Source organism: Dipodomys ordii, unplaced genomic scaffold, assembly GCF_000151885.1.
Source record: "Dipodomys ordii isolate 6190 unplaced genomic scaffold, Dord_2.0 Scaffold9, whole genome shotgun sequence".
NCBI lineage: Eukaryota > Metazoa > Chordata > Mammalia > Rodentia > Heteromyidae > Dipodomys > Dipodomys ordii.
Genome location: NW_012267225.1, coordinates 8,408,252 through 8,434,535, shown reverse-complemented (window position 1 = coordinate 8,434,535; position 26,284 = coordinate 8,408,252). Strand labels below are relative to the sequence as shown.

Genomic DNA, 26,284 nt, shown 5'->3' with positions numbered 1-26,284 from the left:
GTCATTTTGAGTTAAAGTGAGGAGAAAAAAATAAGGCTTTACATTTGTATACGATTTTCTATGTTAAGAAGTATGGATGGAAACAAACTAAGCAATTACATACAGAGCACATGTATGTGCAGGGTGGGAGACAACCAGATACAAAAGACACTCACTGTACAACTTTTTATATCTTTAGGCTAATTTTAACCATGTAGAATGTATTACCTATTCAACAATCAAATAAAAACAAGCATTTTAAAAGGTTATGTCTTAATTCAAATAAAAAGATACCAAAACTAGGAAATGCCACAGGTGCCATTAGGCAAAGCAGCTCTGGAGTCTGCTTTTCCTGCCTCACTCCTGTCTCCCCCACACCTACCCTCTGGTGCTCCTGTGCAGAGAAATGAGGTGTGTACAGTCCTTCCTGTAGGGCCTCCACTGCCCACCACGGAGCAGAGAAGAAATCACCACAGTAAAATCCTCATCTCCTCAACCCAAGAAAGAGGAAAACATACCAGAAAAGACTATAGACACATGTACTTTAATTTACATTTTCTAGAGTCTGGTGGGTACAACAGTAAATTATTTGGAATTCCGATCAAAATCAAAGCTGCACCTGTAGGTATCACAGAATAGATGGCATAGGTTTGCATGTGGCATTTGTACAAGGAATTCCCACATCCCCATGCACTAAAGTGGATCTCTGGATGAATAGCAGTGGTTTTTAGCTACTCCCTCCCATTTTGCAAACTGCTGGGTGGTTTCCTGTGAACTGTTCTCATGCTTCCAGCTGAAGACAATGCTGATAATGACCAAGAGGGCTATCTTGCCTTGCATAAAATGATACTAGGCAAAGTTAAAAATATAGCATAGTGCTTCATTGCAAAATTGAGTCACAATGTTCCAAGCATCTGACTGGTCCAATTTCAAAACTCAAATCTATTACTGCTCCATCCTATCTTCCTCAAAGCCCAAAAATTGACCTAGCTACCACCAGAGAAGCCAATGAAGCATCCATCAGAGCAAAGTATTTCTGTGCTGCACAGTACAGTTATTTCTGTCAATTACATTGTTAGGTGCATGTGGGATTTTTCATATTAGGTGATGAGACAGACAACATATCCCAAAGCACTCGGCAACCAAGACTTCCCCACAACACAGCCCGCTCCAGCAGCATCGTGCAGCCAGTGAGTGAACAGCAGTGTAATCTCAAGGACACACACTTCACCAAGCATATGCTGGTGTTAGAAATAACAATACCTCAAAGTCTACGCCACTCCCAAACAGTTTTATGATAAAATAAAGTTAATCAGATGGATTTTAGCTTAAGAACACTTCATTTATTTTCTTTGAGAAAAAAATCCATATCTTCAAAAGAACTGTAAGTAGATTTTCAACCTTTTTTCTTAACTTCAAATTACAGTAAAGAAAAGCAACAAATGGAACTGACCAATTTGCTATCTTCTAGCAAGTAGTGTTTCAATAATAATCTTGAACTGTAGGAATGGTGAAGTGACACTACTAAAAAGATCTTTAAATCTGCAGTGAAAATAAAGTGCAAAACATTCACATTTTTTAAAACTCTGGATAAACGCTACATTAATAATTCAATGTACCAACAGCATTAGAGAACACTCGCTTTTTCAACTACTTGCCTTAGGGTCACGTGCAACCTAAGAAGACAAAGTGTAGGAAGCTGCAGGTAGCCAGCCTTTTCTACTCAAGCCACAAAAACACTCTCACCAACAACGAGCAAGTGCCAAGTTCAGATATGAGGAAAGGAAATGAAGAGCTCGAGTGAGACCTTCTCCCAGTCCCATCCTTGCACAAGGCAGGAAACCAACCAAATCCAGCCTCCGATATGCCACGCAACCAGCAATGACACTGCCACAGCCCCCACTATGCCACGCAACCAACAGTGAAGCACTACAGACTCTTGCACAATTAAGATGTGGTTTAAGGGCACTTATTTACTTGGGAAAAGGTGGAAGTCTAAGAAGACACTAGACTGGGCACCTACATCATCTCCACACACATGGAACCCGTCAAGTTAATCCCATTAGATTCACTGACACCCTTCCTAAACATTGTTTAAATCTTGGGTTTAGAAAATGACAATTTAGGACCCAGAGTCCAGTCCTCCGCTGCTCTGAGGCAAATGAAGCACCACTGGTACAGGATGCACTGAAGAGCCAGAGGAGGGGGAGAGGAAGTTTACGATCAGCCTGGCCTGACCCCAGAGAAAAATAATGTGGAGAGGTAGAGGATTGCATAGACTAAATCCCTAAAATTAAAATCCTTTAAAATACTTAAAAACAGCAAATTTTGGATATATGCTTTTAATTGGTATTATAAATCCATATAATCCCATACAGTTTTATTAAAAATCAATTCTTAAATAATGGTTTTTCTCTTAAAAGGACCTCACACTCTCTGCAATAGGAGAGGAAGACAGGGAGGTGATGGCAGAGTTGGGTTTTAGGTAGAGAGCTGAGCACACTAGTGTGCACCCAGGCACACATGAGCGGCCCAGCTGAGCGGGCACTGGCAGGGGGAGACACTTATCCACCTTCTCTAATGAAGGTCTTTGGGCCAAACCCAAAACAGCAACAGCAACTAAAAATCGCAAATGAAAACAACTGAGCTGAAGTTGAAGTCTTAGGGAATCTTAAGGAAACCATTGCCGTTCACTGCCAGGGCAGCATCCCAGAGGACGGACAAGCAGGGAACCAGCAGTAATCCTGCCACCCAGGCAACCTTGTGCTCCCTTTCCCACACACACCAACAGTGTCATCAGGAGAGAGACAACTACAGATAAAGGTAAGATCAAACCCAGCTCAAAATAGCACAATACACAACAGATGGAAACACATGGAAATAAACACAGAATTAGTATAACTTACAAGCTTTAAAACCATATACTTCATTTATAAATATCTCTAATTGGTAATCTATTATGGGTCATAAATATTCAAGTGAGCACTGGAATTTTCTCTTAGGAGTTCAGAGTTCTTAACATCTTGGATTAGTCTTTCAGCATGTCCAAGAAGACTAACAGCTTCATAGTCCTTCGTGTCGCCAATTAGACACAGAAAAGCCTGTATTACCTGTGTTGTAGTAAGACTTTAAAATTCTGTAATTCTCTTATACTTGTAGAAAGCCTACAGGAGGAAAAAATACTGGTAAATATAGCTAATATGTGAACATATTTTCAATTACTGATATTATATGGCTATAATTTGTACATAAAATCTAAAATTAAAAACCTTAAACAATACCAGACATTGAAGATTCTATTTTTAAACATGTGCGTTGTAATTTCTTATTAAAAACTGACAAAGCAGGACAGGTGCCAGTGTCTCATACCTATAATCCTAGCTACTTAGAAGGCTGAGATCTAGAGCATGGCCAGCCTGGGCAGAAAAGTTGGTGAGGCTCTATTTTTAAAATGCAAAGAGTAGGGCTGGAGGTGGCGTAGTTCAAGTGGTGAAGTGCTAGCTGAGCAAGCTCGAGGCCCTGAGTTCAAATCCAAGAACAGTTAAAAAAAGAGGCTAGGGATAAATGAGATATAATTAAGCCTGTTACACATTTTCGGTAAACTAACTGTAATTGATTTCTTTGGGTCTTTCTCTTTAGATGGTTTTTCTATACTGGACTTGAACTCAAGACCTTGCATTTGCTAAGCAGGTACTCTACTACTTGACTGAAGTTCTCAGTCTACATTTTAGGAAAACAAAGGCTCAAATAAATCAAGTATTCTCCCAGGACCACCCAGCTATTAGATGGCTTCTAAGCAGGAAGCCTCCTCCTTAGTTTACAGACAGGAAGCCAGCTAGCAGAACAGGGGTTTGTCTGTGCTGTTCTGCTGCCGAGGGGCAGCCCAGGCTTGCTGTGGATACAGCTCCCTCGTTCTAGAGTGTTCTAGAGAGGACTGAAGTGACCAGGTACACTTCACAGACACAGGGAAATTGTGGTAGAATGTTTAATTCTATTTTTTCCTTTCTCAATCTCATTTTATTTAAGATTAAATATGCCTAAATAATTTCACATCTTTTTTTCATTTTAGTTCCATTTCAAATAATTTACATTTCATCCAGTTGTTTTATGTTACAAGAGTGAACAAGATATTTTTTCATGAAATACAAATTAACAATGGACCTTCTATATATCCTGTGTCTCAGATTTCAACATACATAGTCATCTTTTAAATACAGGGAAGAAACACGTATAATCTTAGCTATCAAGATGGGATTGTACATACAATTAACCTATTTTTTTTTTTTTTTTGTCAGTCATGAGGCTTGAACTCTTGGCAAGGGCACTGTCCCTGAGCTCTTCAGCTCAAGGCAAGCACTTGGGCCACAGTGCTACTTCCAGTTTTTTGAGTGGTTAATTGGAGATAAGAGTCTCCTGGGGACTTTACTGTCTGGGCTGGCTTCAAATCATGAGACTCAGATCTCAGTCTCCTAAGTAGATAGGATTACAGGAGTAAGCCAAAAGTACCTGGCTTTAAAAACAACAACAACAAAAAAAAATAAAACAAAACAACAAAAAAAAAACTTTCTATGTAGCCCAGGCTGGCCTTGAATTGGGGGTCCCCTGGTCTCAGCTTCTAAATGCTGGGATTACAGGTATGTTCCATGACACTGCATAATTTTATCAACAAAACAAAAGGGCTTAGCAGGGAAGGTGGCCCCTGCATCTGTTGAAACTGCAGTAGTCCACCCTTTGCTGTAGAGATAGATGGTTCTTACCTTCCAAAAGCATTTAAGAGAGCAACTATTTCCTGCCGAGTGAGTTGGAAGCCTTTCGAGGGACTATTCTCTGGAAGCTTTTGGATTTCTTTTTCGGAGAATAGTATCTTCAAAGCAGTTCCTAAACCCTGAGTCTAAAGAAAACATGAGTAATTAAGACATCAAATAGCAACTACTGTAAAGATTTAAAGGAATACTTAGCTATGTGGTGATAAAGCCAGGAAATTATTCACCTGAGCAGACATTCCCCATACACAATGTTAACCACCATACATTAGTGCCCTCTCCCTCACTGGAAAAGCTCCTAAGAAAACCTCAATGCTGTAATACCTGTTGAGCATGTACTGTTAACAAATTACTAAAATGCCTTGTTTTAACTTTGAAAATAGCACACCAAGACCACAATGTTCATTTGTAATCTAGAAGCTTTGGCAAGGCTTGGGATCAACCCTCACACCCCGTGCATACTATGCATACTAGGCAACAAGTGCTGTACTACTAAGCTGCAGCCATACCCACCCAAGACACGGCTTATAGCTCCTGGCTCTAAACACAGCAATTCCTTTCTCAATTACTAGCATCAAAGAAAAAGAACATTTTGCTTTAGTGTAAATCTATTTTTTTGAAGGGGGTGCTATTACCAGTCCTGGGTGCTTAAACTCAAGGCCTGGGCACTGTCCCTGAGCTTTACTCAAGGCTGGTGCTGTTCTGCTACTTAAGCCACATCTCCACTTCACGGTTTTTTGTGTTCTTTTTGGTTGTTAATTGGATGGACTTGACTGCCCGTGCTGCCTTCAAACTGTAGTCTACAGATCTTAGCCTCCCGAGTAACTAAATTGCAGGTTTGAGTTACTGGTGTGTGGCTAGTGTAAATTCTATTGAAGTAATTCTATCAGGCTGAGTGTGGTGGCATACTGTGGAGATGGAGGCAGGAAGATCTCAAGTTCCAGGCTGGTTTGGGGTATATATCGAGACGCTATCTCAAAGGCAAACAAAATGTAATTCTGTGTCTTGATTTTCCATAACCAAGTATAATCTAAGAAAGTAAAAGATGAAGTATCAAATAATCCTTACACTGAACACTCAGGGTAACTGCAGGGCTGCTATGTCTGATAACTCGGTGGCCTTTGACCCCCTAAAACAAACTCAACAGCCAACATTTCATACCGATTTGTGTAATACTTTATCTTTTTGCCATTTTTTTTCCACAGAAAGGACAATGTTTCATTTCCACATTTCTAGTACATTCCAACCTAGTATTTTGTCTTTTATAGACATACATAAAATTTTCTACTCATAACCTCTGATTTCAGAAATGAAGACTGAATAGTCTAAGATTGTACTAACATAGATACAATAAAACTAAAATTAGCACAGAATACAAACAAATCTCTCACCCATGCATCTGCAACACAGCTTAACAATGCTAACCTCTTTAATAAAACAAAAAAACTATACTTTGGATCTGCCCGTTTCTAAACTCCAATAAACAGTGAGGACATTTTTGCAAAAACTGAACTCAGCAGAAAAACTTAAAGTTAATACCAGTTGGAAAGGAAGGCAGTGCACACGTACCTGTAGTTTTCCCCACAGCCTGCATTTGTCACATCCTACACAGTCCATAATGCGGGAGATATTCTTGAAATGTAACCGGAATTCCTCCTGGTAGGCAAAAACACCTTAAATCTAGTTAAGACTTTTAAAGTTAAGCTTTTGCTAAACTGTAAGAAGTTTTGAAGTTCATAAATGAATAGCTGTGTTTTTCAATAACAAAGAAAAAAATCTAAATTTGTAGAACACAAAATAGCCTATCTAAGACCATCTAAATTAACATTAGAGCCAAACCTGGTGAATCTGCCCGTAATCCCAGCACAAGGGAGGCTGAGGCAGGAGAGTCACAAGTCTGATCAGTCTGAACTACATGATGTGATTCTACTTTAAAAATAAAAACAACCAGGGCTGGGAAGGTGGCTCAGGGTAGAGTGCTTGCCCTGCATACATGAGACCCTCGGTTTGATTCCTTGGCACCACATAAGCAGAAAAAGCCGGAAGCAGGGCTATGGCTCAAGTGGTAGAGTGCTAGCCTTGAGCTGAAGAGCTAAGGAACAGTGCCCAAGCCCAGAGTTCAAGCCCCATGACCAAAAATAAATAAATAAATGAAAACAACCACACCAGGTGCCGGTGTAATCCTAGCTACTCGGGAGGCTGAGATCTGAGGATCGCAGTTCATAGCCAGCAGTTCAAAGCCAGCCCGGGCAGGAAAGTCTGTGAGACTCTTATCTCCAGTAAACCACTAGAAAACCGGAAGTGGCACTGTGGCTCAAGCGGTAGAGCGCTTGTCTTGAGCTGTAAAAGCTGAGGGCCAGCGCCCAGGCCCAGAGTTCAAGCCCCACGACCTACCAAAAATAAATAAATAAATACAACCAATATTAATGGAAACTTGTACAATTCATACTGCATGCTAAACTTGTTGAAGGGCTACTTTATGCAAAACACAACAATGCACCATGGGAGCCTAAAAGTAAATTAACATGGTCATTACTTTCTGGTACTGGGGACTGAACTCAGGGCTTCTAACCCCTCAGTACAAGCCACACCCACAGTCCTTTTGCTTTTAGGCTTTTTTTTTGTTCATAGGGCTTGAACTCAGGGTCTGGGCACTGTCCCTGAGCATCTTTTTGCCCAAGGCTAGCATTGTACAGTTTAAGCCACCACACCACTTCTGGTTTTCTGGTAGTTAACTGGTGATAGGAGTCTCATGGACCTTCCTGCCAGGGCTGGCTTTGGATCATGATCCTCATATCCCATCCTCCTGAGTAGATAGGATTACAGGCATGAGCCACAATCATCCAGCTTTTTAGTTTTTGATACAGGATCTCAATAGCTACTCTCTGCCTCCAAGTAATTGGGATTAGAAGCACGTCACCACACCCTGTGCCACTGTGGCCTTACTTTTAAGGAACTTTTAAGTGCTACTCCCGTATCTACAACCAGCAATGGAAATCTATCTGTATACCGTGCCATATACCTCTGTTGGTTTGTTTTCTGTGAGAACTAGAACATTAATCAACCCTCTGTATCCCTCCTTATTGCCATACTTGCTTGTCACAGGTGCTCAGTCAACACTGACTACCATTACCATAAAATCCAATTTCACTTATTTCAAAAATTGGAGAGTCAGGAAGAAAAGGTCCAGATGAGTAAATTAAAACATGACCAATGGGGCTGGGAAGGTGGCTCAGTGGTAGAGCGCTTGCCTTGCATGCAAGAAGCCCTGGGTTCGATTCCTCAGCACCACATAAGAAAAAAGCCGGAAGTGGCGCTGTGGCTCTAATGGTAGAGCGCTAGCCTTGAGCTGAAGAGCTGAGGGACAGCGCCCAGGCCCAGAGTTCAGGCCCCACGACTGGACCCCCCCCCCCAAAAAAAAACCATGACCAATGGTGGCCCCCACCATGCTCCATCTCAAACTGTTTACCTTTAAAGACTTAGCCCCCTTTTTGTCTCCTGCAAACATGGACTTCTCATCGAAGTGCATAGGAAAGGACCTAGGAAACAACACAGTAAGAGTTATAGTGGAAAAGCCAGTCAGTCTACTACAGTCTTTTTTTTTTTTTGTCGGTTGTGGGTCTTGAACTCTGGGCCTGGGCACTGTCCCTCAGCTCTTCAGCTCAAGGCTAGTGGTCTACCAGTTGAGCCACAGTGCCACCTCCGGTTTTCTGATGGTTTATTGGAAATAAAGAGTCTCCCGGACTTTCTTGGCCTTGAACTGTGATCCTCAGATCTCAGCCTCCTGAGTAGCTAGGATTACAGGTGTGAGCCACTGGTGCCTGGCTTCTATTACAGTCTTGATAGTACATTCTATCCCCACAAATATTTAAAATTCATTATTTACTGATAATGTAAGAAGGTGGCAAACAGTTTACATATAAAGGACTAGAGCAAGCTAAGTATGGCTTTGTATTTCCAAAGATGGTAATGTTTTAAAGATAATCTAAAACAATCTGTCAAAAATAATACAACAGCCTTAACATTCTTTTAAAACAATACACAATGGAACTTCCTGACCCAACTTCATGCTCCCTTGAACAAACAGTAAAACTATGTTTTAGAGTGGGCATTTCCAGAGATTGCATTCTGATTGGTGAGGCTGATGCTCCCTTACCCATCCATCCTAATGCTAAGCACACTTTAGACACCATCTAAATTCAAAAAACAGGGTGACTATAATCTGCTTAATCAGACTATAAAATTGTTTGAATTCAGGACCTGGGCACTGTCCCTGACCTCTTTACCTCTTTTGCTCAAGGCTAGCACTCTACCACTTTGAGCCATAGCTCCACTTCTGGTTTTCGAATGATAAATTGGAAATAAAGAGTCTCACAGGGATTTTTGGGGGAGCTGATCATGGGGTTGAACCCTGAGCTCCTCAGCTCTAGGCAAGCACTCTACCACTTAAGCCAAAATGCCACTTCTGGTTTTCTGGTGGTTAATTGGAGGTAAGAGTCTCACAGTCTTTCTTGCCCAGGCTGGCTTCGAATTGTGATCCTCAGGTATCAGTCTCATGAGTAGCTAGGATTACAGGCATGAGCACTGATGCCTGGCCTTCAGGAGTATTTTTAACTGCTCTTCTGACACTGAGTCTTCTCAGTTCTGTTCTACCTTTAAGTTCCCATCTTTGTTGCATGTCTAGTGCCACCTCATCTAAGCAGACTACAGATCACTGATGGCCTGCTCTTACTTTGTATCTTGAAAGACACTCAGCAGAAGGGTCTTGGTGTCTGCATCTTCTTCTGTGTTTCCAGTGTAAAGATCAACAATTGCACGCTCAAAATAGGGGGCCACTTTTGACAAAGCTCGGAGCTCAATTAGGTATAAGAAGTAAAGGTTCTTCAGTCTTCTGGGGCCTTCCCCCTTGGTTTCCACTGGATCAAAGCGGCGTTTAAATTCTTTTATATTAGGTCCCCAACTAGGTTTACCCCAGGTTTCTAAAGAGAGAAAGAATACATCTTTTAATCAAGAAGATTTTTTTTGTTCTTCAGACTATGTATTTCCTCCCAATAATTCTGATGCCATAATAAAAGGCCAATCTCCACTTTCAGATCTGGTTATCCAAATGCAGCAGTGGTACTCACTAGACACTATGTTGAAAATGAACTATACAACTTGTCGGGGAGAATGGGAGGAAAAACCTGGAGAACGCCAGGAAAGGGGTGACATTGTCCAAAAAACAATATACTTTTTATTTCAAACGAACTTTAATTTGTATCCCTAATTGATCAATAAGGACAAAGGATGAACTAATTCAGCAGTAATACTTTCTAGAAGCTATGTTGAAAATGAACTATACATCTTGGTGGTGAAGGGAGGGGAAAATGAGGCAGGGATGACATTGTTCAAAGAAATATACTCTTTACTTGACTTATGAACCCCTCTGTACATTATCTTTATAACAATTAAAAAAAAAGATCTGGTTACCTTCCAAGAGGTAATTTGCACATAGATGTAAGTTGATACTGGCATGGAGACCTGATATAAGCTTATAGAAGACTCTCTTCTCCAGACACAAACCTATGCAGAAAGAAATATTGAGAGAGAGAAAAAAGCATGCCCAAAGATAAAAGAAAATTTCAATCAAGAAGATTCAGCATTTATATTGAAGATTCAAGAACATTATAAATAAACCCAAAGATAATGTGTGAACATCTAGCTGAAGATTCTTTTCACTAGAAGACAGTAAGTTTCCAACTTCAAATTGAGCCTGTTAGGTCTAAAGACCCTAGAAGCCAAAACACTATGGATGCAGTCAAAAGCTCCTCTGTTACCCAGAAACACCTGCACAGCTTTCCATGTGCAGAGGAGCATAGAAGCAAATACGGTCCTTACTTTGTCATGTCAGGAGACTTTGCCCCCTTTTTCTTCCCTCTACACATTTTCCTTTGAATCCACTTGTAGTAGAGAAAGGAGGCTGTTGTTATCCTTTTGTCTCATTATTCTCTATCTCTATCTGTATGATCTACTTAAAGTGATATAACATTTGAAACACAACACTAACAAGTTCCCAAAAAGGTCAAACCCTAGTACAAAAAAAAAAAGTAATAAATACAAAATGATTGTTATCTACTAATTAAAATCTTTGATACTTCAGGCTTAAAATTTTAATAAATGAATTTTTAAAGATGAATTTGAATTTTGTGATTATAACTCTGTATCATTCCTTATGATTTTTAGTATTTTACTTGAAAACCTAATGCATGTAAACATTTTGGTATAAACACCAGTTATATCTTTAAAGTTTAATCATTAAAGTTATGCAACTTTCACTTAGGAGTTATTTTGAAAAATGGCCTAATGGTATATGCACCACAATCATTCACAGCTCACTTTAATAATGACCAGTATACACAGAGCTCACTACTATCAATCAAATTACAACTGTCATTAACTATCTCCACAATTGTGACCATGAAAAGTCAGTCTCCTCTGTCACTCTGCTCACTTGCCTTCTAACACAACATGGTAAAGTAAAATTTCAAAAAATTCTACATCCAGTAATACAAATTGTTAAAAATCTATTTCAAAGCCAGGTGCCAATTGCTTACACCTGTAATCCTACTCAGGAGGCAGAGACCTGAAGATCATGGTTTGAAGCCAACTCAAGCAGGAACATCCATGAGACTCTTTTCTCCAGCAAAAAGCCAGAAGTAGAGCTGTTGCTCAAGTGGTAGAGCAAAAAGCTCAGGAAGTGAGTGCCCAGGCCCTGAGGTCAACCCCAGGACCGGCATACACAGCGATCCATTTCAACTTTCTATCAATAACATTTCACATTTTTAATGCTGGAAATATATAAATGCCAAAGTATCTAATATATTAGGATCTACATTGGTATGTTTGTCGTTGTTGTTTGGGTTTTTGCAGTCATGGAGCTTGAACTCTGGGCCTGGGCACTGTTCCTCAGCTCTTCAGCTCAAGGCTAGTGCTCTATCTCTTGAGCCACAAAACCACTTCTGGTTTTCTGAGTGGTTTACTGGAGATAAGAGTCTCACAGACTTTCTTGCCCGGGCTGGCTTTGAACTCCGATCCTCAGATCTCAGCCTCCTGAGTAGCTAGGATTGCAGGTGTGAGCCACCAGCGCCCAGCTGGTGTATCTTTTTTTCTTCTTTTGTCGGTCTTTCGGCCTGAACTCTGGGCCTGGGTGCTGTCCTGCAGTTCTTCAGCTCAAGGCTAGCGCTCTACCACTTGAGCCACAGCAACACTTCCAGCTTTTTCTGCTTATGTGGTCCTGAGGAATCGAACCCAGGGCCTCATTCATGCGAGGCAAGCACTCTACCACTGCGCCACCTTCCCAGCCCTGGTGTATCTTTTAATTAGATAAGCCTGGACTAAGTTAACATAAACAAAATGTTTACAATCATTTTAATTTATTCATTATCCCCAATTTCTTATATAAAAAGTACATTCTTCCAAAGGAACATATCTTTTTACAAACAGACTTGGTTACTAGTCACCAAAAAAGCATTTTGGATGAGCACCACATTTACAATGAAAGACTGAGAACTGGTTAGGAAACCCAAAAACAGCAGTAGCTAGCCAAGTATTTGGATAGCATTGTAATTTTTTTTATTCCTAACAGCTTTATTGTTATTTATATATCCAGTAAATGCCATATGATACATGCCATGTAATTCACCAATCTAAAGTATGTAATTCAATCATTCTATGTTCTCCCAACCCATTACCACAATTGATTTGTAGTATTTTCATATTCTCCAATACCTGTAAGCAGTCACCACCACCCAGCCTCACCCTCCCCACAAGTGTACTTTCTCTGTCTATAGATTTGATGGCACTGGTGTGTGGCTGACCATTGGCCCCAACATTTTCATGTAATTATATCCTAAAATGATAGTCTCAAGTGTATGTTTTCCTTCAAACATTGTCAAAATTACCTGTCTAGTTACAAAAATTTACAAAAATATACTAAAAATTTTGTTTTTAAAACATAAAGCAAATAATTTAAGAAGAGAGTAGATTTACCTTCTAGCCATGTATAGAATGATTCTCCTGAGAGAGAGGAGAGAGAAGATGGGTTAAAATATTTTAAATGTTCATTTAAAAACTAGAATGAGCTAGGTAAATGAAATATTATGACAAATTAAGCAATCTCTAAAAAATGCCTTTTGCTTCAGGTGAAATGATCAAATAGGCATACAGCTCTATAAAATAAAGCCCAGAGGTAATATAAGTAATTCTAGAAAATGTTCTTCCAGATGGTATTAAAATATGTGAGGAAACCTTTTAGTCTAAACATTGTCTTATTCATTGAAGGTTAATATTCAAAAGCAAGGGAGCATACTGTTCATATCTTTGTTTCTAGTCAACCATATACTTCAATTGCCCCAAAGAGCAAGTTGACCCTAAAAATTATTTCTTTCATTTTTTTTCCCTAAGCCAATAAAACTAGGTGTATTTTCTCAAATACCTAATACTAAATTTCAAATTTTAAATTTAAAAGCCCTTTATTTTGAACAAAATTCTTCAGGAAAGTAAACAGACTAAACAAAAAAAGAAGAAAAAGAACCAGTCCTGCAGTTGAAGGCTGAGGAGGTATACACAGCACACAGCCTGATTTAGGCCTTCCCATGTACATACACCCAAAACACTATGTGGGGTATGATAAACAGAATTTATATTTGCTGATTAAAAGACAAAGAAAACTATTACTGGCCCCAGATTGTTCTGAATGAAAAAGAGAATAAAATTGTTACTGTTCTTTCCCGGTTCCTATACTTATCTACCTTTTTCTTTATATTTAAGTAAGTTGCACAGAAGAGTTTCAATTCAACACATCAACTTATTAGTACAACATTATCTTGATCCCTTTTTTCTTATCTCTTATTGTAAATGAAGAGAGACAGACAGAACACCTGGCCAGACCCACAGAAAACCTGTAAAAGGCGTCTAGGGCTGAATTCCAGGTGTGAATTCCTTGGCTTCCTTGACTTGTCACATTCTGCAAACAACAGAAACATCTCCATCATCCAACTTATCCTTGCTAAGGATCCATATTCCCTCACTCTCTAAATACCTCAACTGCTTCAGTCTCTGTAGTGAACATGTCACACGCAAACCAGCGCCACGAATGAAAAGTCAGATGGTTTGCCTCATTCTCCAGGAGCCACCACTCAAGCTGAACTGTGAAAGTGGTTTAACACTGTATCCTAGGCGGTCTTTTTTCCTCCTCCTGTTTATTTTTGTTTGTTTTATTTATAGTCTGATTTAAAACAGTCAGATTCAAGTTGGTTAATTTTAGTTATGCACCATCCTGACATGATGGAGGAAAACAACCTTTAAAAGGATTGTGTCTATGGTTTGACTCACTTAGAAATTTTATTTTCTTATAACTTAAGTGCAATAAAATGTGTTTTTTCATGTTAAAAAAAAATACCTCAACTGGGGCTGGGAAGGTGGCTCAGTGGTAGAGCGCTTGCCTTGCATTCAGGAGGCCCTGGGTTCGACTCCTCAGCACCACATAAGCAAAAAGAAAAAAGCCAGAAATGGTGCTGTGGCTCAAGTGGTAGCGTGCTAGCCTTGAGCTGAAGAGCTGAGGGACAGCTCCCAGGCCCAGAGTTCAGGCCCCAGGGCCGGACCCCCCCTCCCCCCCAAAAAACCTCAACTGCCAGCTAGTCCCTCTTCAATACTTTGGTCTTCCCCATCCCTTTAAAGGGCCTCTACAGTTTTTCCTATCTCCCAACATGTGTGACTTTTCCTTCCTCAGCTCAGAGGCTCATGTTATTTCCTCCAGCAAGTATGCACTATCCAATTCTACTAGCCTAAATCTGCCCCTTTATTCAAAATTCATCTTGAAGGCCACCTCTTCCAGGGAGCTTTCCTAGTCACTCTAGTGCGCCATGAGCCATTCCACCCCTATTGAGCCAGACCATCTCCTGTAAGTCACATTAGTGTGTTACTTTCCCTACGCTGTACTGTTGGCTCACAAGGAAGACCTGTTTTGTGCATCTTCCTCTCCTGCACAATACATATCCTGGGTCCTTGAATACAGATAAATAGGCATCCCACCAAAATAATGTTCGTTTGTTTTGCAGTACCTCTGACACATACTCATTCAGTCACCCAAGGCAACCAATTGTTGAGAAATTGTTCTTCATCAGATTAAGTACTATATTTGATACTGTAACTTTCAAAGTTAGGAATAGTCTCAAATTATCTTAACTTTGCCCCATCCATTTCCACACAATATTCAAGTAGACTATGATAAACAGAAAATTAGGAATTTGGAATGTCAATCTAGTTTCTGCCCTGTCAATATATACTTGAAGAAATGCTCATAAAAGAAATAGCCATAAAGGAAGTACAAATCAAAACAACATTGAGATTTTATCTCACTCCAGTCAGAACATTTATGATGAAGAATATACTAAAAAAAATGCTGGCAAGGACACAAAGACACTTATACCCTGTTGGTGGGCCTGTAATTAGGGCAGTTACCATGGAAATCAGTATGGAATTTCATTTGTCCATCGGGAAGAAAGCAATTATGTCATTTGTGGGGAAATGAATGGATCTGGATACCATCACATTAATAAGCAAAGTAAATCAGGCCCCAAGAGACAAAGGGCACGTGTTTTCTTTCATATGTGGATCTCAGACCTAAAATATTTCATGTAAACATGGTCATATGCATATATACATGATCAAGCTGACTAACGTAATTTTATGCAAGAGTCTAAGTCCATAGTATAAACTCTTTGAACAGTTAACACTTAAACAAAAGAAATACTAGGATGTGGAAACTTGCACATAAAACAGGGTCTGAACAGAGGGAAGGCAGATGAATGGAGGGAAAAATGGTAGGCAAATACAGGCCTAAACTCACTCAAGGAACAAATGTGGAAACTGACTAGGAAACTTGAGGGAATGAGTGGAGTTAGGACAGATAGGAAGGGGAGGATGATGGAAGGGGTAACTCTGACTAGGTTGCATCGTGTTCATCAACTGACATATTAAACTGTAACACTCGTACAATCATTTGAAAATAATCCTTAAATGGTCTTTAGGCTTTTTACATAGAATAACTTTACATTGTAAAAACTAATCTTGTTTTCGGCCACCAGTCACTGGTAGCTATTAAAAAAAAACACACAGGCTAAGCATTTTCTTCTGATTCAAAGAGGAAAAATTAAATTGTCATAGTTGAAATGTTTCTGAAGCTAACACAAATAGAGTTCAACTCACCATCATCTTCACCTAAAAGAGAAAATAAGGAGAGATTTAGGAAACTTTTTATACAGTTCACATTTACATCTTATTAAATTTAAGATTTTACTGCTTGTTGAACTATTCATTAGATCATGAACCCTGGTTGATATGTAGTCCTCTTACAAACAAGATTTCTTAACAAGCATATAGGCCAAAGAACACAAGACTTGCACACTTTATACAAAGCAGTAAAATTTCAGAAAGCGGGTAAAGCAAACAGAGACCACTAGTTTCCATAGGTAATGCATACAGGAAGTCACTCCTTTAAGCAAGGTGCACACCATGCTTGGAACACAGCTTCCTCATGTAGGAGTGCATCCCTCTTTTACCCACAAGCCTGAAAAGCAGCTGGTTTTGGCAGGCTGGGCTCTGGCCCCCACAGCAGCTCTGTTTTCTTTCAGTGTTGTCTGAGGGATTCTGATAGAACATGTTATGTTTGAAAAAAAGTTCTGCTGGCTTAAAATACGGTTGGGAAAACAGTGCAGAAGCCTAGCTGCTCTGATTCAGGACAAGAGTCCTTCCTAAACTCTGTACTATGGAACAGAGATGCAATGGTGTGGCACTGCTATTCTACTTTACTTACATAGCTTCTCCACTACTTCAATTCTGATTTTTAAAAATTATGTATTTTTAAACACTTAAAAAGCTTCATGGCCATTGCTCACACTTGTAATTCTAGCTACTCAGGGAGCTGAAATTACAAGGATCAAGGTCCAAAGCTAGCCAATAGAAAAGTCCATCAGACTCCAATCAACCAAAATAAACAATAAGAAGCAAACATTAATCCACCTAATTTGAAAAGGAGGAATGGGAGGGCTGCACCCAGCATTTGGCTCCTCACTGACAAAAGAACAAGGACATCCCAGATAACCAAAGCCATGCCCTGCATACAAGCTGCACAGCAGCCACACGTGGATTGCTTTATAGTTCCTACTTTAAGCTGGGTACTGGTGGCTCACATAGTGGCTTAACCAGTAGAGTACCAGCTGTGGAATCTCAAAGCCCTGCATTCAAGCCCTGGTACCAGCACATAAAGTTCCTAAGCTTATAGACTGGCATACAGCAGGCATTCAATAGACGACAGTAATTATGAAAATATATGAAAATCTAGATGTCTAATCAAACCAATTTTATATTCTTTGTTAGTCAAGTTAAACAAAATAAAGTTGAAAACTTTTCCTTATAACGTTTAATCACACAAAGATACTTTATAAAGTCTCTAAAAGCATGAATACGCATGTATATATTTAAAAACAAGGGCTGGGAAGGTGGCCAGTGGTAGAATGCTTGCCTTGAATGCATGAGGCCCTGGGTTCAATTCCTCAGCACCACATAAGCAGAAAAAGACTGAAGTGGCACTGTGGCTCAAGCCTTGAGCTGAAGAGCTGAGGGACAGTGCTCAGGCCCAGGGTTCAAGCCCCACGACCAACAAAATAAATTAATTAAATTAATAAACAAAACTCACCTCGGCTGGGTGCCAGAGGGTTCAAAGGACGATACACAGATCGAGGCCTGAAGGAACATAAAACCCAAACATGAGACGGTTCAACTTATATATCATCTTTTCTACCAGAAGCAGGCATTCCCTTCCTCCTCCTCCTCCTCTTCCCTGTTACTTGAAACAGTTTTCCTCGTAGATGCTGTTCCACACTCTCCATGCTGAGGGGCCCTTGTAGCCGGTGTAGCGCTCGGGGTTCAGTAGCAAGTCGACATACTGGGCTGCAGGGGACCGCTCATCTGTACAAGAGACAACCACATACCCAACACTGCTTTTGGTGCTAGAGAAATGCACCCTTCACTTGGAAGGGCAGGCTGCTGAACACAGGTGGGACTGGATTCCTAACACCTTGAGTCCTCACACAGAGGGGACCTATCAGAACCATAACCTGTTTTAATAGTGTACGTGACACCCTCTCCACTCTTCTGTCTCTACACACCAGCTTGATGCTCTCTCCCCTCTCGCTCTCATTTTTCAGAGTCTCACTTTTTCACCTAACAACTATAGATGCATAACACCTGTTTTATTTGGTTGTTTTGTTTTGGGTTGTGTGCTTGGTATATTTTGGCAGTCTTTTTTTTGTCATTTCCCTAATACTGAGGTTGAACACAGGGCCTCACACTTGCTAGGCAGGAACTCTACCACTTGAGCCACATCCTCAGCTCTTTCCTTTATTTTTCAGGTAGGGTTTCATATTTTTAACCAGGGCTGGCCTCAGATTGGGATCTTAAGTACCTCTGGCATAGTTGAGATTACAAACCATCCTGCCCAGTTTACTGGTTAAGATGGGGTCTTTCAAACTTTTTGCTTGCACTAACCTCAAACCAAGCTCCTCCTATCTATACCTACTGAAGAGGTGGGAGTATGGACATAAGTTACCATATTCAGTCCTTATATTTTAAGGAAACTGAAAATACCTTTAAGAGTATAATCAATCATTTCAATTTATATATTTTCTCAAATAAAATTTACATTCCCAATGCTCTTAATGTTTGTTCCATTAATTAATGATTTTCCTTTAAAATTTTTAGAATCCTTTAATAATTTTTCAAATCACAAAAAGGGTAGGTTTTGTTAGCCAAAGCTATCCTATTGCAATACTGGTTCAGAAATGTTCTTGGTACACAGAAACTTCATTTGCTTAACTGCAGATACACTGCTAGAGCAGATCAGAGTAGTTGTTAACTATACCTGCAGCTTTCACACCCCAATAGCAGGCCAGAGTAGTTGCTAACTATAGCTTCTCTGCATAGCTACAGCTTTACTGCTCATTCGGATCATTCTTTTTACACCCCTACTATTCTTCCTCCCAGAGTTTTCTCTTCCTCCTCCCTCTACAAGGTTGCTGTTTCCATGATCATGTTCCTTTATCTAAAGACACAGACTTTGTTATACCTCATTCTGACAATTACTGTGCTAGATGCAGGATTTTCCCTCCACTTCAAATACACAGTTCTCACACTGAATTTCTTTTCACTACCCTGATTTAATGTCAGTGCCATGAGGTCACACCACATCTTCTAGTGTGCCCTGCCTTCCTGCCCATGTGTCTCTTACAGCATAATGCAGCATAGATCAGCTCAGTGTACAGGCTCTGTGCTCATGAGCACAGGTTGAAGATCCTACTTATATCTGCAACGAGCTCACTGCTGAAACATAATCCTCAACGGGGAAAATCTACAGTTTATAAAGTCATAGATGGTTCTGTTACACAACTAGACTTAGAAACTACTTTCTTGTTTTGTTTTGTCAATCATAGGGCTTGAACTCAGGACCTGGGCTTTGTCCCTGAGCTCTTTTGCTCAAGGCTAGCACTCTACCATTTTGAACCACTTCTAGAAACCACTGCTTTAAAAACATTTTAAATGTATTAGTGAATATTCTTTCAGAAGAAAAAATGAAAGTCAAAATCTATCATGTGCTGGCCACTGGTGGATCATGCCTGTAACTAGCTATTCAGGAGGCTGAGATCTGAGGACTGTGATTCAAAGTTAGGCTGGGCAATTAACCACCAAAAAGCCAAAAGTGGAACTGTAACTCAAGTGGTAGAGTGCTAGCTTAGGGACAGGGCTCCCACACACACACACACCAAAACACCCCAAACTTATCATACCATTTGGGCTATATATGAACCAACTGTTTCATTTAGCAGGTCCTGGTCCTATTCTAAGCACAAAGAATACAGTAGCTATACCCTTTTACCCCCAAAATAAGCCCTCATGTAGCTAAAACCTAGTCAGAAAAAAGACAGTAAACCCACAGTATCAGGCAGGTATTGGCAGGGAAGGGGATGGATACAAAGTCTGTGGGAGTGATATGACTAGGTTTTAGGGGAACACTGGTCATCTCGGATGAAGCAACAGTGAGTGGAAACATGGAGCAAAGGAAGAAGCAAGCCAATCATAAAGGCAAATTTTAACAGAAACAGAACAGCTCATCTTGATGAATATAAACTGCTAAATTATTTAAAACTATTATATCACCTTCCATTCAAATAGAGACAATAACAAAATAGCATGCAATGTAATAGGACAATCAGATCTTTTCTCTCATGAACTTCAAAGAACATTTAGATTTTAATTTTACCCCACTGAAATCAGATGAGGAATAACTAAACAATGCTTCTAAACTATCTGATAGTACTGCACATAATTACAGATATACATAATGAGAACACAGATGAACACTACTTCTCAGACCGAAAGTGGCAATCTAATTAATAAGCAGCAGGGTGCATAAATTTTATTTTACAAATACAATTCTATAAATCTTACAGAATAACTATATAAATTCTTATAGGACTGGTCTTTTATAACTTAAGAAACCAATGTTTTAAAAATGGTTGTTACTATTTTATTGGTTGGTCATGGGGTTGAACTCTGGGCCTGGGCGCTGTCCCCCTACCACTTGAGCCACAGAACCACTTCCAGCCTTTTCTGCTTATGTGGTGCTAAGGAATCGAACCCAGGGCCTCATGCATGTGAGACAAGCACTCTACCACTGAGGCAACTTCCCAGCCCGGTTGTCACTATTTTATATTACAAATAATCTAGCAATCCATTTGTTTATAACAAGAGAACCCAGAAGTACTAGTATTTTAAGTGAAACACCCATTTTTTTATGAGTAACGCATATATTCTCAGGAATGACTTATTAATGTAAAGGCCTGTTAAAAGAGCATGATCCTCTTTTAACATGCATCAAATAATGAGAAAATAAGAAGTCAAAGGGAAATGATTACAGTGTCACTCAACAGAATGAGAATACCCAGGAGAAAATAGGATAGTTCTGCAATAATTCAGCACAGGTGCAATGACTTGCCCTGATAAACCTCTGGCCATTTTGAAAAATCATGATGCAGATATTTCATTAAATGCCCACTGGCATACCTGCTACTAAGACACCTCATTGGCTGTCCTACAGTAGCTCACACCATTATAATATGGATTAACAGTAAAATTCTACCTGAGAATCCTTTTTAAACCTTTAGAAAGTATTATGATCCTTGAACAGTTGAGAAAAATTCTGCTGCCCATTTTCCAATTGAGTGTGCTCAAATCCCACATTTTTCCCCACAACCTCAAATCTAACAATGCCAAGGTAAAGGTGAAGAGGTCCAGCAAATGATTTCAGCACACAGAGCACAGTTCTTCACAAATATTTTCCCATTGCCTAGTGCTGATGGTTCATGCCTGTAATTTGAGCTACTCAGAAGGCTGAGAACTGAGAATTGAAGTTTGAGGCCAGCCTGGGCAGGAAAAGTTTGAGAGCCCCTTCTCTCCAATGAACCATCAAAAAGCCTGAAGTGGAGCTGTAGTTTAAGTGGTAGAGCATTAGCCTTGAGCAAAAGAGCTCATGGATAGCACCTAGGCACCATGCAGCCCCACGACCAGCATACATACATACATCCACACACATACAATTTTCATAGATAAAAAATTTTGAGTCAGGGCTGGGAAGGTGGCTCAATGGTAGAGTGCTTGCCTTGCATGCATGAGGTCCTAGGTTCAATTCCCCAGCACACATAAGCAAAAAGAAAAAAAGCTGGAAGTGGCGCTGTGGCTCAAGTGGTAGAGCGCTATAGCCTTGAGCTGAAGTGCTGAGGGACAGCGCCCAGGCCCAGAGTTCAGGCCCCATGACCGGACCCAAAAAAAAAAATTTGAGTCACTGCAATTTTATTCTGTGACAAGTGGTTCTTATCTGCTGGCAATATCCTGCTTCTGTATCCTTCTAGGGAAATGACTCTTGGAAGAGTCAATTCATTCAGGGTATCTTTATACGAATTTGTTGAAAACTTTAGCAAATTCCAGTGCAAGAATTTTTATAGTTATGTTCACAGAGCTTTAACCATGTGGCTTCAATGGAAGATCTGCAGGAGACAGCAGATGACGGTGGGAAGAACACACATGTGGACACAGTTCCAGGACTAACACCTGCCTCAGCCTCCTGTTATCATGTGATCTTCAGCAAGTTATTTAGCCTTTTCAGACTCATTTTTCTCAGATATGAATAATACACACCTACCAAGATAGCTGTAAAGACTAGAAATCATGTATTTAAGGCACTTACATAGGGTCTCAAACACAGGCTCTTATTAAATGCTATTATGTACAATAAGGTATACATCACAAAATCCAGTGTTAAAGCTGAAACTCAGATTATAATTTCACAGATTTAAGTGTCTTATAAAAGTGTTAAGGTTAAAATAATTATATTTATTACCATCAAGTTCACAAAAGTGATCCTGTGAATCATCGTAGCGTGCCCAGTCAATGAAAGCTTCTTTGCTTTCGTTACTGTGGGAAAGAGGAATAAAAAAAGAAATTATTAAATTTGGGGTTGAGACTGTTAACAGTGCATTTTAGTGTAATGAAAATAGAGCATTTCAGTAATTGTAACCACTCTGTACAGTATTTTCACAATAATAAAAAAAGAAAATAGATCATTTGAGGTCATATTCTTATTACATAATGGCTCAAGTTCTATTATTAGTGGTTACATGAAGGAACCATATAAAAAGATATTAATTTCCAGCCAGCGTTGATGGATCACATCTGTAATTCTAGCTATTCAGGAAGCTGAGACCTAAGATTTGTGTTTCAAAGCCAGTGTAGGCAGGAAAGGCCATAAAACTCTTATCTCCAATTAATCACCAGAAAAATCAGAAGTGGCACCATGGCTAAAAGTGGTACAGCACTAGCCTTGAGCAAAAGAGTCCTTCACCTTGAGCAAAAGAGCTCAGGGACAGTACCTAGGCCCTGAGTTCAAGCTCCACACTGACCAAAAAAAAAAAAAAAAAAAAGGTATTAATTTCCAGTAATTTATATTTCTTAATTAAATTGATTAACCCTGGTTTGATAATTATTTTGACATTATTTAAACACAAAAATCAAGCAATCTTTTTCAACTGACTTAAATATTGTAACTATTACATTCTTCCTGGAGGAATTCAATTAATTTTAAGAATTTAAATTGCTTCTATTATTAAAGGACCCTAGACAGCAGGAATTGCCTTTAAAAAAAAAAGTAGTATTGGGGGCTGGGAAGGTGGCTTAGTGGTAGAGCGCTTGCCTTGCATGCCTGAGGCCCTGGGTTCAATTCCTCAGCACCACATAAGCAAAAAAGAAAAAAGCCGGAAGTGCCGCTGTGGCTCAAGTGGTAGAGTGCTAGCCTTGAGCTGAAGAGCTGAGGGACAGCGCCCAGACCCAGAGTTCAGGCCCCACAACCGGACCCAAAAAAAAAAAAAAAAAGTACTACTATACTACCACTGAGCCTCATACCCATTTTTTTTTTTTTTTTGGGACTGGGGTTTGTACTCAGAGCCTGAGCACTGTTCCTTAAGCTCTGCCACTTGAGCCACTTCTCTACTTCCATATTTTTTCCTGGTTTATTGGAGATAAGAGTCTTATGGAATTTTCTGCCCAGGTTGGCTTTGAACCACAATCTTCAGATCTCAACCTCCTGAGTAGCTAGGATTATAGGCCTGAGCCACAAGTGTCCAGATTTTTTTTTAGATAGTCTCATTTCCTGTACAAGTGTGTACCTAGACTTCCACCATTCTATTGTAGTCTTCATGTTGTTACTGAGGTAAGAGGCATATGCCAACTTCCTTTTTTAAGATGGACTCATGGACTTTTTGGACAGGCTTGCCTGAACTGTAATCTTCTCAATCTCTACCTCCTGTGTAGCTTTAAATGATACCACACACAACTACAGGTTGAGAATGTGTCTTGTGAATTTTTCTGCCTCGGCTGGTCTTGAACCACAGTCTTCCCATTCTCAGCCTTCCAAGTAATCAGGGTTATAGGCATGAGCCATAGGTAACATGGCTGCAAACTAGAAATCATCCTACTTCTTCTTGAATATTGGAATTACCTGGCAAGAACCTGAAAAGAACTACATTTCTGGAGCATAATCAGCATGAAGTACTTATTTGAACTGTATGTCTGTGATCTCCTAATAATATTTGCTAGTCACATCAAAATCCATTTCATCATAGAGTATCATTTAATCTTGCACTTGACAAAATCTATGACCAAGATCTCTAACTTGAAGAACTGTTAAGAAACAACTATATTCACGATCTATATTCAGGTCTTATGGGATGCATGTACTACTGAGGCCCAAACTCAGGGTCTTGCTCTCACTTGGCTCTTTTGCTCACAGCTTTCACTCTACCACTTGAGAGCCATACCTCCATTTCTGCCTTTTTTCTTGTTAGCTGGAGGTAAGAGTCTTGAGGATTTGTATGCCTGAGCTGGTTTCAAATCTCAATTCTCAGATCTCAGCCTTCTGAATAGCTAGAATTAAAAGCATGAGCCATCAGTGCCTAGTGTCCAGATGGGCCTTGTGTCTTGGATATAAGACACAAGGAATAAGTATCATGAATAAGTATCATGTTGCTACTGTTCTTTATTCATAGCCCAAAAGGAAAGAGAAGGTTTTAAGTATGTGTAATCAAGTAATTCCTAAATGAACTACCATTAGAGCCAAGATTCTGTATTGAGAAGCTGCTATAGAAAAGAACCACTACAAAGAAGTATATAAAACTGACTGCACTAAATCAAATTAACTTTTTTTGTTGTTGATCATGGGGCTTTAATTCAGGATCTGGGCCCTGTCCTTGAGCTTTTTTGCTCAAAACTAGGGCTTCTACCACTCTGAGCCACAGCTCTACTTCAAATTTTTAGGTGGTTAATTGGAAACATGAGTCTCACAGACTTTGCTTCCAAGGCTAGCTAGCTTTGAACCATGATTCTTAGATCTCAGCCTCTTGAATAGCTAGGATTAGTAGGTATAAGCCACCAGTGCCAGGCTTAACTTTTTTGGTAAATTTTTTTTTCTGGTCCTAGGGTTTGAACTCTGGTCCTGGGTTCTGTCCCTGAGCTTTTGTGCTTAGGGTTAACTAGCGTTCTACAGTTTGAGCCACACTGATACTTTTTTGTAGTTTAGGAGAGATAAGTCTCAAGGCCTTTTCTGAACAGGCTGGCTTTGAACCATGATCCTCAGATCTCAGCCTCCTGAGTAGTAAGGATTACAGATGTGAGCCACCAGCACCAAGCTTCATTCCTCTTTTCTTTTTTGAAACAAGAATTAGGAAGAATGGAGCCATAAACCCTGCCATCTGAGTAATCTTGTAAATCTGTACTTTTTAGACAGATTTACAACTAATGATACATGCTAGAAATTAAAGGACAAATCAGGCAAAGAGGTCAAACTATTACAGATTCTGGGTAAATAAAAAATAGCTGATTATTTGAAAATAATGGTTACCAAAATCACAAGAAAAACATTTTTTATACAAACTAAGAACATTTCTTCTTAAAACTACTAAAACAAAACTTGCCTTAATGTGCTGTTAATTGCTCCCAGTTTAGTTGCTTGCTCACAATCTTCTAACTCTTTGGTATTGTTTACCGCTTTCAAGTACTGTAAAGAGGTTCATAACAAGCAAGTTTAGTAGTATGATCTTTCTTTTCCAGCTTCCACTAGCAGAAAATCTGTCAATAACAACATACACTAAATATAGATACACCTATTATAAAAATCCTTTGATATGTTTGTACATGGTAACAAGCATCTAACAATTAAAAAATAGTACAAATCTATTTCAGCACAAATAGATCTAGAGAGCAAATTTAGAAAGGAAAAAAGTTACAAAATGCAAAAACATTGCACATGTAAGAAAGATTAATAAAAATGAGGCATAAAGGTATTAAAATTGAATAGTTAAATGTGTCAGTAATAAGAAACTGAGAACGCTCTTGGGAAAGAAATTTAAATCTCTGGGCTGGGAAGGTGGCTCAGTGGTAGAGCGCTTGCCTTGCATGCCTGAGGCCCTGGGTTCGATTCCTCAGCACCACATAAGCAAAAAAGAAAAAAGCCGGAAGTGGCACTGTGGCTCAAGTGGTAGCACACTAGCCTTGAGCTGAATAGCTGAGGGACAGCGCCCAGGCCCAGAGTTCAGGCCCCACAACCGGACCCAAAAAAAAAAGAAAGAAATTTAAATCTCTGGAGTTATGAAAATGCAAAATCCTTCAACAGGAGACAATATCCCAAGGCAACAACTGGTATTTTAGAAGTTACGACTACCTTAGAAAGGTACTTGGTACTTGAATGCTGAGATAAAGGAACCTATGGATCAGCAATCCTACTTGTAAATACACACAGAAAGAAACTTTTATGTGTACACACTGAAATACAGATAGAACTGCCAGTGCATCATTACATGTAAGAGTGAAAAGCTGGAAACAATTTCAAGTCTTGGACGGCA

At 39.6% G+C, this 26,284-nt stretch overlaps 1 protein-coding gene across 1 annotated transcript in view; it reads right to left on the bottom strand.

The window, feature by feature from the left end:
• Positions 1-501: 501 nt before the first annotated feature.
• The window catches only part of Ero1b (endoplasmic reticulum oxidoreductase beta), a 41,519-nt gene continuing 15,736 nt past the window's right edge, over positions 502-26,284 (bottom strand). The window contains exons 7-18 of the mRNA XM_013009231.1: positions 25,358-25,440; positions 22,234-22,307; positions 17,630-17,750; positions 17,479-17,525; positions 15,990-16,001; positions 12,771-12,797; positions 10,212-10,304; positions 9,475-9,721; positions 8,212-8,281; positions 6,312-6,398; positions 4,737-4,870; positions 502-3,143 (exon numbers count right to left, since the gene is read on the bottom strand). Of these exons, the coding sequence (XP_012864685.1) occupies positions 3,086-3,143; positions 4,737-4,870; positions 6,312-6,398; positions 8,212-8,281; positions 9,475-9,721; positions 10,212-10,304; positions 12,771-12,797; positions 15,990-16,001; positions 17,479-17,525; positions 17,630-17,750; positions 22,234-22,307; positions 25,358-25,440 (1,053 nt within the window). The 3' untranslated portion in view covers positions 502-3,085. The remainder of the gene's footprint in view (positions 3,144-4,736; positions 4,871-6,311; positions 6,399-8,211; positions 8,282-9,474; positions 9,722-10,211; positions 10,305-12,770; positions 12,798-15,989; positions 16,002-17,478; positions 17,526-17,629; positions 17,751-22,233; positions 22,308-25,357; positions 25,441-26,284) is intronic.